Source organism: Solanum pennellii, chromosome 10 (assembly GCF_001406875.1).
Source record: "Solanum pennellii chromosome 10, SPENNV200".
Taxonomy (NCBI): domain Eukaryota; kingdom Viridiplantae; phylum Streptophyta; class Magnoliopsida; order Solanales; family Solanaceae; genus Solanum; species Solanum pennellii.
The window spans coordinates 47,261,641-47,276,216 of record NC_028646.1 but is presented as its reverse complement, the minus strand read 5'-3'; the positions used below and the strand labels follow the sequence as shown (position 1 = coordinate 47,276,216).

Sequence of the window (14,576 nt, the reverse complement as noted above, 5' to 3'; positions counted from 1 at the left end):
TGATCCCAAGTATAGATATAGTTGTGGGGTAGCTGAGTGAACCATATAGTGGCATCTCCTGTTAGTGATAAAGATAACACCCGCAACCCGATGACGTTTATATCCAAGTTTAGTCTAGCCACACAACTTTTGCACACATACCTTAGTTTAGCTATATGAGCATGTGGGTCTTTCGATGGCAGTCCCGAAAATAAGACCCTTATGGTGAGCATCTACATCAAGCTACTCGTCACCACGAAAGTGTGCCCGGAGGGCAGTGGGGGTAGGACAAGAGGTCCATCGGAGTCTACAATATTCATTTTACCCCTATAATAATCCTGAAGTCGTGGGGCTGGTAGAGGTTGCACCCTCAAGGTATCACCTAACTGATTTTCAACATGTGCTTAGTTGTGTGCCCTGGTAATGGAGGCTGATGGCCTGCTCCATCACCTACATTCCCTCTATTCGGGTTAACTGGAACCCCTTTGTTGTCCATTATTCTCAACGTTCGATTTAGTTTGGGATTGTATGGAGTGAGTGGTTCCCCTCGGTTCCATGTACTTGGCATACACTAGAGCTAGACCTAAAAGGAACAAAAACAAAAAGAAAAAAGTATAATAAGGATATAGTTGACTAAATATCAATAATGTAATTAAAATTAATCTAAAAGCCAGATTCTTCGACAGCGGCGCCAAAATTTGATATGCTCAAATTATACCTTCCTAAAGAAGCATAAGTGATCGTTATCAAGTAGAGAAGAGTAGGTTGAGGTCAATCCCACGAGGAAAATGGTTTAGACTTAACTTTAACTCACGATTATATCTATATAGTCAATGTCTTTCCAAAGCAAGAAAGTAAAAGGGGGGTTTTGTGAAACAAATTCTTTTAACGGTGTAATTAGCAGTTGAACAAAAATAAACTTTGGTTTTATCAAGATGAGAGAGTAACTAGGGTATATGTGTTCCCGCAGGTTCATAACATAGTATTCATAGAAATAGAAATCCTTTCCTAGTGTATTACATGCAAAGTGATAAGTTATGATATTTGTGGACCATATATTTTATATAAGGGTCTTCTGAAAATATATTATCTTATTATCTCTGTTGGATCATTTTGAAGGTATCCACAATTTCTTCTATACTCTATGGATGATCTTAGTTACCATAGTAAAATGGATGTGAGTAACTAAGATCATTAATCATGATTTCAAGTTCATGAATAACGTTTTCACAAGTAGGTTCATTCAGATTCTCTAAGATTGCATCTCCCCAACGATTTTTACGGTATCGAAAGCAATCTGCTATTGTCTCTTGCTGAACATTTGTTGTTCAAACAAGAACTTCATAATTGATAGCATCCAAAACATTGATCTTTGTTGGATCATTTTGTCCTACACCATAGCCTTCTAATATCCTACGATAAATTATATTCGATAATACATCTTGAAAGCTCTTATTATCACAGCATCACAATGTTGAAATTAATACGAACAATGATTTTGATGTATTCGTTGTACTTTATGTATGATAATTTTTTATGTGAAATAAATAAATATGATACATAGATTACTAAGATACAATGATTTTGATTTCATCAAATTTCAAACTATTCTTTAAATGGAAAATTGTATATAATAGCAAACTAATGACCTAAAATAAATGGAGTAGCTAGGGTTTGATTTAATTGTGCTCCATAGCAAACATTTGCAAGAAATTGTCAGGTGCCTCTCTCCCAAATATCTCGCTCGCCACTCTCCTCCAATCTCTCGCTCGCTTCCTCACTTTTTATACAAACACAAGTGTATAAAAATTGTTTCTAATTGTATAAAGCAGAGAAAATTGTATAAATACATATATTTTTGTTTCCCTCTCTCCCCTCTTCCAGATCTCGCTCGCCACTCCCCCAAATATCGCTCGCCACCCTCATCTTTCTCACTTATACAAATAGAAGCGAAATGTATAAATTGTGTTTCTGTTTGTATAAAGAGTGAGAAAATTGTATATACACATGCAAGTACATATATTTTCGTCCTAAATACTTATAATTATACAATAAAAATACTCCCCTGCCCAGTTTCTTTTGCCTTTCTCTCTTTCTCGTTTTATACAATTTTCAAATTGTATCTAATTTCTCTCTTTCTCGTTTTATACAATTAGATTCAATTGTATATTCCTTGTCAAGTATCTTTTGTTTTTTTTCATTTTATACAAATTCAAATTGTATATAATCGTTCTATACACTTATTATAATACAATTCGTTTTATACACTTTGTTTTTATAAAGTTCTCTGCCCAAGTGTCTTTTTCTTTCTTGTTTTATACACTTCGTTTTATACAATTTGCTTCAACTGTATATGTATAGCGAATTATACAGTTCCTATGTTTGCTATGGAGCGCAATTATGCAAACTTTGCTATAGCATACAAATATGAATTTTTTATTTGCTATATGTGAAATTGCCCTTCTTTAAATTAATAAATATTAATATTAATTTATCGATTAAATAGTATCTCTATAAAATAATAAAATTTCATGGTCCAGTTATATTAATTTATAGAGGTTTTACTATATCTCTAAATCCTTGGTCCAGCATCTAGAAAATTTCACCCTGCACCTTGGTCCCGTCACGTGTGTATAATTTACTAAACCTTACCATTACCTCATATTAGACATCATAATCGATATATGGCTTATTTATTACTTCTCACCAATCGACACTAGCTTATTAGATAGTATCACACTATATCTATGTCAATAATTCTTTTCTTATTAACTACCTCCTTGGTCCGGCAAGTACAACAAGGCGAGTTCTAATGCGTGAACTCGTTAAAAAGACTTCTAAACGAAAAAATAATCAATGCATGCAAAACACTATTCAAGAATTGCTTAATTACTAGGATTACTTTGTTAATTACCCATGGTTCTCACAACCCTAGTTGTGGATTAGTTACCCATGCTAGCAAGATCACAATTCATAGTTTTAGATGAAGAAATCATGAACTTACTTAACAAGAAGAAATAACCCATAAATCCAACTTGAATTTGAATGAAAAATTCTTCAAACTAACTTAGGAAATCAATTAATTGCTAAAGTTTGCAAAAATCAATCTCCAAAACAAAGTAGAACAAAAACACTAGTAGCTAACCCAGAAATGAGGTTTTAATACCCTATATATAGAAAACATAGTCCTAAAGAAAAGGAATTAAAATAAGGAAAGTTTTGTTCAAGGACGCAACACAATCGACGAACCATCTCACGAGTCGTAGATCAATCGACGGTCCGTAGACTGCCTCCATCAGTCAAGATTTAGAATATTTTTCTCTATCGGATGTCACATGAATCAAACAACGGACCAACAACACGATCCGCCGAATCACCTATGGTCCACCAATGCTCCTCGGTAGCTCAATACTTAGAATCTTCAAAAATCAGGTACTGGAACCTTCTCTGAACCAAATGATGGTTCACTAGGACGGTCCGTCAATTGATCGACGGATCGTCGTTGTGTCTCTTGGTTCCACACTTAATCAAACTTCCATGATTTTCCTTCAAAGCTCATCTAAGATCACACCTACGGTCCGTCGATTGCATTCGTAGTCTGGTTCTGCACTATTTTTCAGTTGTTTTCTTCCCTTGCCACCTGAACATCTTTCCTGCAAAAAAAACACAAAACTTATTAAAATCACTACAAAAAGGCTTTAGACACACACAAATCTTAAGTGAATGCATTAGAAATGTCGTGAAATCACGGCACATCACTTGCCCAAGTGTGGGAGAAAGGATTATGGTGAGTGTCTAGCCGGAAAGGAAAGGTGCTATGGTTGTGGTGATGAGGGTCACAAGAAGAGAGATTACCCAATCCTTAGGGCTAAAGGGAGACAGGACAAGCAAGATTCTCTTAAGATCCCGGATACCAATGCCGAGCATAGGTCCTAAGTTTTCCATACTAGAGAAGATCAAGAGTGATCCTCTCATGTCCTACCGGTATGTGTTTCATGTTGTAGTAAATTTTCGGATTTCATGACTTTTGTGACTTGTTCTGATGGGATTTAAAGTTGTTCTTAGTATGCATGATGTTTAGAGAAGTTGTGTATGCTTACTCCCAAGTGGGGGATAGTGTGCCTATTTAGTGGGTTCATTGTGTGCTTTATGTGTTGCCATGGTTTCCTCATATGCATGTTCATGAAAATGCTTAGGTCTTGTTAGAGATGATTTATTTGCATTGTTGCCTCATGTTGTAGTTCCTTTGAGTAAAAATTGCATATAGACTTCATGAGTTGGTTATGAGCATGCCTTAGTTTTGGAGGTGAAAGCTTCCTCCTTGAATAAATGTTTTTTTTAGAGTAAATTGCATTTAGGCTCCATGAATGCATTTTGAGCATATTTTAGTTAGGATATGTTGGTTCCTCCTTTGATGTGCACCCAAATGGTAGCGGTTGCGGGTTTCCCTTGTCATAAAAAACACATGGTCATGGTCTCTCGAGCCTCTGACCTTCTACCTAGATTAGTCTCACACCTACATCTTTGAGTGGGGATCAGGACTGGTGGGGATATGGTAAATCAATCCGAATATAGTTATGTATCTTCATGTATTTGAGCCAAGTAGGTCAATCTAGGAACATCTCCATCCTAGCCGCTAATTTGTCCGCAGACGAACCCTACTCCCTTTAACCCATGTTCTATTTCTAACTTTATTTTGTCGAGTTCCACTAGGAATTATTGTTTATCTTATGGGTTGAGAAGCCACAAAATAGTGAACATAAAATTAAGAAAACAAAACATGGATGGTATAATCCGCAATAATAATCTATCAAAGGATATGATGTTCATACTATGTCCATAACCCTATATTGAGGGCTTTAGTCACCCATAATCTGATAACAACTACTAGAATTCATAAAAAAAACAAGAAATAAAGCTAAGAAAACAGTTAAAAGAAGTAACCCCAGAAGAATGGTGCTTCGCTCTTGCTCTGTGCTCGTATTATGTTCATCCTCTGTGTCCTTTGCATCCTCTCTTCTCATTATAAAAAAAATTTACTAAGTATGCGTATTTATAACTTTGAAAAAACACCCTCAATGGCCCACCAAGTCGGACTAGGAGAAGGCCAAAAATTGGCCAGGTCTAAATTATCGTGAAGTAGTCCACTTTTGCTCCATACTTGGTTGATTTTGTGATTTTGTAAACCTTAATGCACAAAACACCTTCCATAAGCTCTAAATATGTGAGTGAGTTAATGTAACAGAAGTATTAAGCTAGATTGTCCCATATTTGCATAAAGATACCTAAACTTTTAAAGTGTCCTATCACCCCACTAACAACTATACATCGTTGTAAATTGGCCATTTTTACCCATTAACTCATCTGGGTTGTTTACACGCACGTTAGGCGCGTCATGGGACATTTTTCATTTTTATTTACCAGTTTAAAACAGTCACATGTCATTTTTTTTCTTTAATATTAATTATTTAATCAATTTTTGTATCTTCCCCAATTTAAACTCAAAAATAGCCGTTGGTAGCCCTAAAATTTTGATTTCCATGGCAAGAACAATATTGGTGCTCTCTTTTTGAAGACTTCATCATCTTCCTCAAGAAAATAAGGTAGGAATTCGTCTTTTCTCTTTTAATTTCCAATAGTAACGTTAATTTGAAGTTTTTTATGGTTGAATATCTTCTCAATTTTGTGATTAGTTTTTGATTGAAAATGTCAAATGCAATGTTGAATCGTATTTGTAATGATGAGAATGATCCGATGTTGCGAGTGAAACTGCGATGCAAACATGGTGACTTACTATCAATGCAAACTTCATGGTCGGAGCATAATCCAACTCGAAGATTTTGGTCTTGTCCACGCTATCGTGTATGTTTACTAATTCTTTTATGGAGATATCTTGTTTATGTATTTTTCTTTAATTTGTGTTTTGCGTATTTTAGGAGGATGCATGCAAATTCTTTAGATGGAGGGATCGAGAAGAAGTTGATATACGATCCAAGTACGTTATTCCGAGATTAGCAAAGAGAATTAAGGAGTTGGAAGAAGTATTGACATCTTATGAAAGTCGTGTTGAAAGTAACCAAGTCATGATGATAGAGAAAAAGAAAGGCAAATGTTGTAACTTGAAGCTAATCGTCTTGATCATTATTGTGTGTTTTCTATGTTTAAGTCTAACCAAGAATGTGAAGGATGGAAGTTGTAGGTGTGTGCAACCAAAATTGACATAGACATGTTTAGTTACTTTCAAATTTTTGAAATTGTAGGTGTGTGTACCTAGAAGCTAATTGTCTTGATCTTGCTAGTTGTAGGTGTGTGTAACTTGAAGGATAGAATTTGTTGAATGTTCAAGTTATTGTTGTTCTTTGTTGTCGAAATTGTTATGATTTGAACAATTAGTTAATTTATTTGGTTCTCTTATCTATATTATCGTGGAAACCATTTGAGAAACTTCACAAATATGTCAATTACAATTAAAAAGGCAATAACAAAACTGACTAAAAAGAAGACTTCATAATCGAGTTTGATTCCAACCATTCAAGTTTGTTTGGTTATACCCAAAACTGAGTTTGTTTCCAATAAAAAAACAACACAAATATATGCATAGTTAAATTTTGTTTGTCAAAATGAACAAGACAACATCAAAATGCCCTACTTCCATGGCACAGAAGTTTTCCTACTTGAAGCTGTTTGGCCTTGGCTATTAGCAGCATTAGCAGCAGCTACAGACCTAGTTTGGATAACCTTTTCAGCCCTCATTCTTTCAAGGTTGCTACTGGTAATAGTTGTCTTCCCCTTCCATTTGAATCCACGTACTGGTGTGTAGCCAATATCACCAGTGACAACATCAGCCCTCTTTGTAACTTTTGTACCAGTATTGATGACTCTTCTACTTGGCAATTCAGGCTGCTTAGTCAAATAAATACACACTCAAATATTAGACAATTAGGTTTGCAATTACAATTGTAAACTTGCATGGATAGTTGTAAACTTACATTGAGAGTTGTAAATCCATCTTCAGCTTGGTATATGCCAACACCTACCATTCTTGGCCTTTTAAAAGGTCTTGTTTGTCCTCCACTAGTGTCCTCATGTTCTACTGGTCTCTTCCCTCTTCCTAGGCCTCCTCCACTGCAGTTTTCTTCAGAACTAGTTTGACTATGTTGAGTCATTTCTCTTCCTCTACTTAGTCCTTCATTCACATTTCTTTCTTGAGCCATTTCTCTCCTTGATCCTGCTCCTCTACCTGTACCTCTACCTCTACCATTTACAGTCTGTACTTTGAAATCAAAATATTAAAGCATATATATATTATCTGACAATGATATAATAATAAGATATATTACCTCTGTGTTTGTAACATTTCCATGTGATTGAGCTGGAACACCTCTGCCACTTGCTCTTCCTCTTGTTGCTCTTCCTCTTGTTGATCTTCCTGTGCCTTTTCCTCTACCACTTTCAGTAGCCTGTATATTAATATATCAATACATATACATCTACATATAACATACATTTGAGAGTAACAAATAAAAGTACCTGTGTATGAGAAGATGGTTCAGATGACTGACTTGGACCAGCACTTCTTGCCTGAGAACATGGTTCAGTTGATTGACTTGGACCAGCTTGGTTTCTTGTAGGACATCCTCTTTTATTGTGTCCTTGTGTGCCACATTTGCTACAATTCATTACAGCACCTCTTTTGCTCAACTTTCCAGTTTTTCTGCTTTCATCTGCTTCCTTTCTTCTAACCTTACGTGGTCTTCCAGGCAACTTTCTGATCTTTGGTGGCTTTACAATTGGATTATTTGAGGTTGGCCATATTTTCATGTTATTCATTGGCTGAATAAAATGGGCATATGTGCTGAGGTAGGTTTCCTTGCTATAACAGCTAGCCACATAATGGATTGGTTCCAAGTTTTTGTAATGAAGGGCAGCAACACCATGAGGACAAGGAATTCCCCTGAGCTGATAGGATCTGCAACTACACCTCCTATTAACAATGTCCACAGTGTGTGTAAATCCATGGTGTTTAATCTCAAAACCTCTTTCTCCATTCCAAGTCAAGTTACATTGCATAGACTTTTGAATGTTTTCTTGCAAAATCTTCGAAGACATAGGAGATATATCAGTGATCCAAGTGTTTGAGAACTCTCTCAAATCACCAATTCTTTTCATCATCTTCACCCTTATCTCCTCAAGTATTGTAATGATGGTTTTATACCTTGCAGACACTATCCAAGAATTAAAGCTTTCTGCCATATTGTTGTCCACAACATCACATTTGCTATATTCTTTAAAATACTTCTTGCACCATGTATTCAAATTGTACCATAAAATATTATCCAAACCTTCTTGTCCTAATTTCCTTATTGTCTCTATATTGTCCTTCATCTCAGCTTCAAATGTGGATTTAGCAATCCTCCAAAACACTCTTCTTATTTCAACTCCTTTCCAATTTTTTGACCAATTTGCAAGAACATGTCTTGCACATTTTCTATGTTCAACAAGTGGCAATAAAGTATCCACAGCAATTTCTAGTCTCTAACAAACCAATATAACAGAAAAAGAATAAATTAAAGTGCAAAACTCAACAACAATAAAATAGTTAGATGGATATCAGTGATTACCTTTTGCATATCACTAATGATGGATAGTTGATGCCCTTCTCCAAGTTCAAGATCATTCTTCACTAGTTCAAGAAACCATGTCCAGGTATACTGATTCTCAACCTCAACAACTGCCCAAGCAATAGGGAGCATTTGGTTGTTTCCATCTCTACAAACTGCCACTAACAACTGGCCTTTACACACACCTTTGAGAAAACACCCATCAAAACCAATCAACCTCCTAGCACCTCCAAAAAATGCTTTCTTTAAAGCATTGAAGCAAACATAAAATCCTTCAAAAAATTTCTGCCCAGTTTCAGAATCTTCTCCAACCTTCACTACAAAAGTACTACCTGGATTAATCCTTAATATTTCATCTCTATAATCAAAAATTCTACCCATGATATCTTGTAACACTCTAGTCCTAGCTTTTCTCACTGTTGTCCAACCAACATTAATATCCAACTCCTTTCTAATAATGTCCTGCAACAAGACAATGTTGATGTTTGGCTGTTGAGTTATTCTTTCTTTGCATTTGATGGCTAAAAACTTTGAGTTGCACAGGTAATTATGAGTTGATTCAAACATTTATGGATAGGGTTGTATGTTTTAACAATGAAATCTCCACTAGTTCTATCCTTACTTGCACATAACAACCAAGGACAACTCTCTTTACAACATCTCACTCTAACTCTGCCAGGCTCATTTACATATTTTTCAATTTGAATATGTTCTTGGATTGCATATCTTGTCACTGCCACTCTAAATTCTTTAACAGTTCCAAAAACCAGTCCTAATTCCCAAACAATCTTTTCAGCAGTTGTATCAAACACAACTCTATTTGGGGTTTTCTTCCTCCTAACAGGTTTATGCACTACTTGATCAACTTCTTCACCATCTATTTCAAAGCTAGGAACTTCATCACTTAGATAATAAGGTTCATCACCTCCTAGCTTACCAACTAAGCTTTCCCTAATACCATTATTTGTCTACCCTATATCTGGACCTTTCTCATTAATATTAATCTGATCTGAAGTAGTTCCCCTACTTTTCCTTTGTGACCTTTTGAATTTCCTCTTGGTTGCCCTTATATCTACATACTCTTGATGAACATCACTGTCAACCTCAGTATCTTCACTAGTATACCCTTCAGATCCTGATTCATCTTCCACTTCATCATCAGTTCATTATCTATTATAGGATAATCAGATGAAGGAGGAGGCACAATAGAAGGATATGGTGGAGCCACAATAGAAGAAGGAGACACAATAGAAGGAGATGGTGGAGGCACAGTAGAAGACTGAGCTTCAAATGGAGTGCTAGAAGTTTCAGAAAGACCAATTGTAGGGCTGGAAGGAAAAGTAGAAGTAGGAGGCTGATTATTAGGGTTAGAAGTCTCATTAAAAGATTCCTCACCTACCCAACTTTCAGTCACATGGGGGACAAACTCCAATTTCAAGTGGGGCCTGATTAGCTTCACTAACCCCATGAAAAACATACACCTCCACTGGATCCCCATAATTTATCTTATTGAAAAGGTCAAATATAACCTTATCATTATCAACAAGGACCAATAACCCATCCCACTTGATGAAAAATCACAATCTATTGTATATCCTAGTTCTTTTATGTAGTCCCTCAACTCAAATAAGACATCCTATCAACATCTACATCTAGGAATTCTGTCACATGCCCCCCAATATATTTAGGTGGTGGACCAAATTCTATTCCCCCCCCCCATGATACCATCTTAAAGTTATCAGAGTAAAAGTCATCCTGAAAAAGCATGTAACAACAACAAAGACAATTCAAACACACATTTCAATAACTAACTCTAACAAGTTGTACACAACAAACATAATCACTAACAAACAACAACAGCAGAAACAATAACTAACAAAAGTAGAAAAAAGCACTAACATTTAGCTCTAACAGTACTAACAGAACAAAAACACTAACAATAGCAGTTGATAATGTACAAACTGAAGTCTAGAAATGTATAAGAGACAAATAATAAGATTCAAACTAAGTGGAAAACATCTAACCCTAACCTAAAACACAATCACAAAACCCTAATCACTAACAGTCGCACTAAGTCAATAGCACAATACCCTACACTAACTAAGTCGATTACCCAACATACTCAAAAATATCCTAACAGTGGCAACTGTAGGAGGTCGATTCTAACACTTCTACACTATAATAATCCATAAAATTAGAATAATCAAAAAAAAGTGAAGATTTTAGAACCCTAACCTGTTAGACCTTCAATCTCCAAGAATCTTCACAAATACACATCAACAACGATCAACAATGATCAACAATGAGATTGTCAACAACAACACTATCGTCAACAGCAACACTGTGTATTTCATTTGATTTTAAGGAAAAGTTGAGAAATGAAATGAAAAGGAGTTCACGAATTTTCTTCAAAAAAAAAGGGTCGGGTCGGGTTACCTGGAGAGTGAGCAACACGCGCACTACATAGACGATGGAATGGGTAAAAATGATCAATTTACAACGATATATAGTTGTTTAGTGGGGTGATAGGATACTTTAAAAGTTTAGGTGTCTTTATGCAAATATGGATTAATTAAACCAGTCTCTTGTGGCAGGGAACACTTTTGGATGGCGTCTCTTTGGATAGGAAATCTAAAACAAGAAACTGCAGCTAGCAATTCCTCTTTGGATTTATTAAGGCTACATAACAATATTCAAAAATACATACTCCATAACATCATGAATATTATTTCTTTACTAAAGAAACTCATATACATGATAATACCACGCAATGTGATAATTTTGCTCACCCTGTTTCAGTGTTTGTTGCAACCGGCAATATTTAATTAGTTTCTAAGGAGCTGACTATTACTGCATTTTGCAAGAGAGTACCTGTCCGGTCCCTAAGAGGAGACAAGCTTAGTGGAGCGGAAATGATGTCCTGTGGTGTTTCTACACACTACTCTAGAAGCGAAGTGAGTTCCTTCTATTGGATAGCACCCTACGCAATCTGACTATTCAAAAATAAATTGTTTTGCATTCTTTAATTTAGCACTCCACATTATGTTAGCATTATCCTGCATCCGTCATCCAGTATCACCTGATGTCCAACATTACACCTTGCGTCGTCATCCAGTATCACCTGATGTCCAACCTTACACCTTGCGTGCCTTAAGTTCCGATGCTTAAAAGTTGGTCGATTTGCCTAGTACGATTTTGGTTCAAGCTTCATGCTTTCTCCTACATTCTAATTGTAGTTTTCAAAACTTTTTGGTTATTGTCCGGCCGTCTGTATGGTTTCTGCTTGAAAATACCAGCATATACCTGATGTTTGTGTTAAATCTGTTTTGTGTAGGTTTGAAATACTTAATACATCATTGGTAAGAATGTAATCTTTCTCTTGAAAAGATATCAAACTATTTCTGATGAATTTTTTTATGACAATTTTAAAGCATGAGAATTTCTTCACTTGTTCTCTAAATATTTTTTAAGCATACATCTGATCATTAATTCATAAAGAATTTAGGAAAGTGAAACAGCAGATGCCTGGTGTATTTCAACACTGAAGAGACTAATAGAGAGGTGTCCCCGTTGAGCTTGAAAGGTAATGTAAGTTCCTTTCCAACACTTAACCCTGCAACATGATCCCCCCTTCATTCTTGGATGACACAACAAGGTTGTGCTTCCGTGAAGGATAGAAATCATGTTAGGACCGAAAATAAGCAGGTGTAAACGCGGAAGCTAGCAAAGCAAACCTCAAAAGACCATGAGTAAGAAGACAACGAGAAATATTCCAAAAGACACAAAGATTTAACGTGGTTCAGTCAATCGACCTACGTCCACAAAGGAGATGAGCAATCCACTATAAATATGAGAGTACAAAATACAGAGAGAAACAACCTCAACCAAATTCACTCAGAATACATGGGAGGTTCACACAAGTGATAACGTATCAAGCTTGTGACCCACAAACTCTCCCCCTAACCAAAACTCTCAAATCCCTTAAAACTACATTGTGAATGCTGATTAAGTTAGAAGGAACATTCCTCTATTTATAGAGTCCTAAACCTTTTCCTACAAGAAAAGGATTAGTCAATCCAAAACTTTTTCCTAAAAGGAAAAACTATTTGTGGTAAGAAATCAGGGCAAATAAAACTCAACAAATCAAACTCTTGACCAGTGCATAATTCGTGAGTATCGAATGACATTACAAGCATTCTTTGGACATATTACTTGTGACTGCTGCAAGGTACATCATGTTTCTTCAATCTGGTAGAAAGTATGACTCTTCTGGTTATTTTTGAAAGTTATCTCATGCCCTTTTGAATTACATGGCCAAATAACACTGTTACCAGAGAGTAACAAAAAAAAATACATGACAACCACACAAATCTACTAAATTAACTATTGAGGCATAGCAAGTTTGTAAAATTAATGACCAGAGGAAAGGAAGAATCAAAGTTATTGAGAAGAAGATATTCTCATCTTATATAATCTTGATCGTAGAGTAGTGTTTATATATATACATATCTAGTTTAGACTTTAGTTTAGGTAATTGTGGTAACTACTTGACTAATAACTTGTTACCTAACTGATCAACTACATCTCGTAACTAACTTCTCTAACAAAGTAACAGTTATTTAACTAACTGTCTAACCACTCTCAACAAAGTTCATAGGAGGGGACTCGAAAAAAGAAAAAAAATGTACATGTGAAATTCAACAAAATTGTTAACAGTTAATATAATAGTTTGGTCTAAATATGTCATATATATCAATAGTTTGGTTCAAAAATATACTTTTTGTTTTTGTTGGGTCAAAAATGTATTTTCCCTATAAGTATATTAGTATATTGATATGCTTAAACATACTTCATTCGTGATAAAACTACTATTATTAAAGAATCCAATTCTTATTTCTTTCTTTTAAAATTACTTTAACCAACAAATAATTAGGAAATCAGCTTTTTTTTTCTTCTTAATTCTCATTAACCTTTAAAATAGAACAAGTAATTTTTATATAAACTATGATAAAATAATCTTTAATAAAATAGAAAATAATCTTTTCTCAGTTGAAGTAGGATGATTTCTGATTTAAAAAGTACGGAAAATGGCCTAAAATATCCTTAAAGTATTGAAAATGGTACAAAATTACCCTCCATCCACCTATTGGCTCCAAAATACCCTTCCCACCCACCTGTTGGGTCCAAAATACCCTTGTCATCCACCTTTTGGTTCAAAATTGACCACTTATTTAACGGTTTTATATTTAAACTATTTAAATATTTTTTAAAATACGTGGTGCTCAACAATTTGTTATAATTTAACTTATTTGTATAATTTATCAACTATTTGTTATAATTTAACTTATTTGTATAATTTATAAATCAATTCATTACCCACCCATTACTAATTAAATTCCTCTTAATAAATCCATCACATTATTAATGCAAGCTACTTCCAATTGAGTGTTTTTAAAAATTATAGAAGTAAATTATCATACATTCAAGTGGCTAAATAAAAATCACCGATAAATTTAAAAGTCTGACTATGTTCATCTTAATTATTCTTATGTCTCAATTATGTGATGTTACTTCATAGGTAACTTTTTTTCAAAATAATATATTAAAGGTTTTAAACAAATCATAAATATTTATAAAATTATATTTAAAAAAAAGTGCATACGGGATGTATTACTTGTTTACCTTTAATCATAAATTTCTAATTCAATTTTGAAAGAAAGTGTCTCCTAAATAAGCGGCTCAACCTAAATTTAATTGGGGTTTCGATTCGGACTCAAATAATTTTGGATGTCATTTTCAGGAATCTATAATTTCATCGTGTTTTAGTAGTGTTTATGACGATTTTGATATTATAATTGGATTATTAATTGAGTGAGGTTTAGTTAGTAATGAGTGGGTAGTGGGTTGGTTTATAAATTATATTAATAAATTAAAATTATAATCAATAGTTGAACGCCAAGTATTTTAAAAAATATT

General features: G+C 34.7%; 1 protein-coding gene across 1 annotated transcript; it reads right to left on the bottom strand.

The window, feature by feature from the left end:
- Window positions 1-6,538: 6,538 nt before the first annotated feature.
- On the bottom strand, window positions 6,539-8,383 carry LOC107002016. The gene is made up of 4 exons (XM_027912335.1): window positions 7,510-8,383; window positions 7,320-7,439; window positions 6,969-7,247; window positions 6,539-6,879 (listed from the first exon to the last, which is right to left on the bottom strand). The coding sequence occupies exons 1-4, from the start codon at window positions 8,362-8,364 to the stop codon at window positions 6,625-6,627; spliced, it is 1,509 nt and encodes a 502-aa protein (XP_027768136.1). The 5' UTR covers window positions 8,365-8,383; the 3' UTR covers window positions 6,539-6,624.
- Between the last annotated feature and the right edge of the window lie 6,193 nt (window positions 8,384-14,576).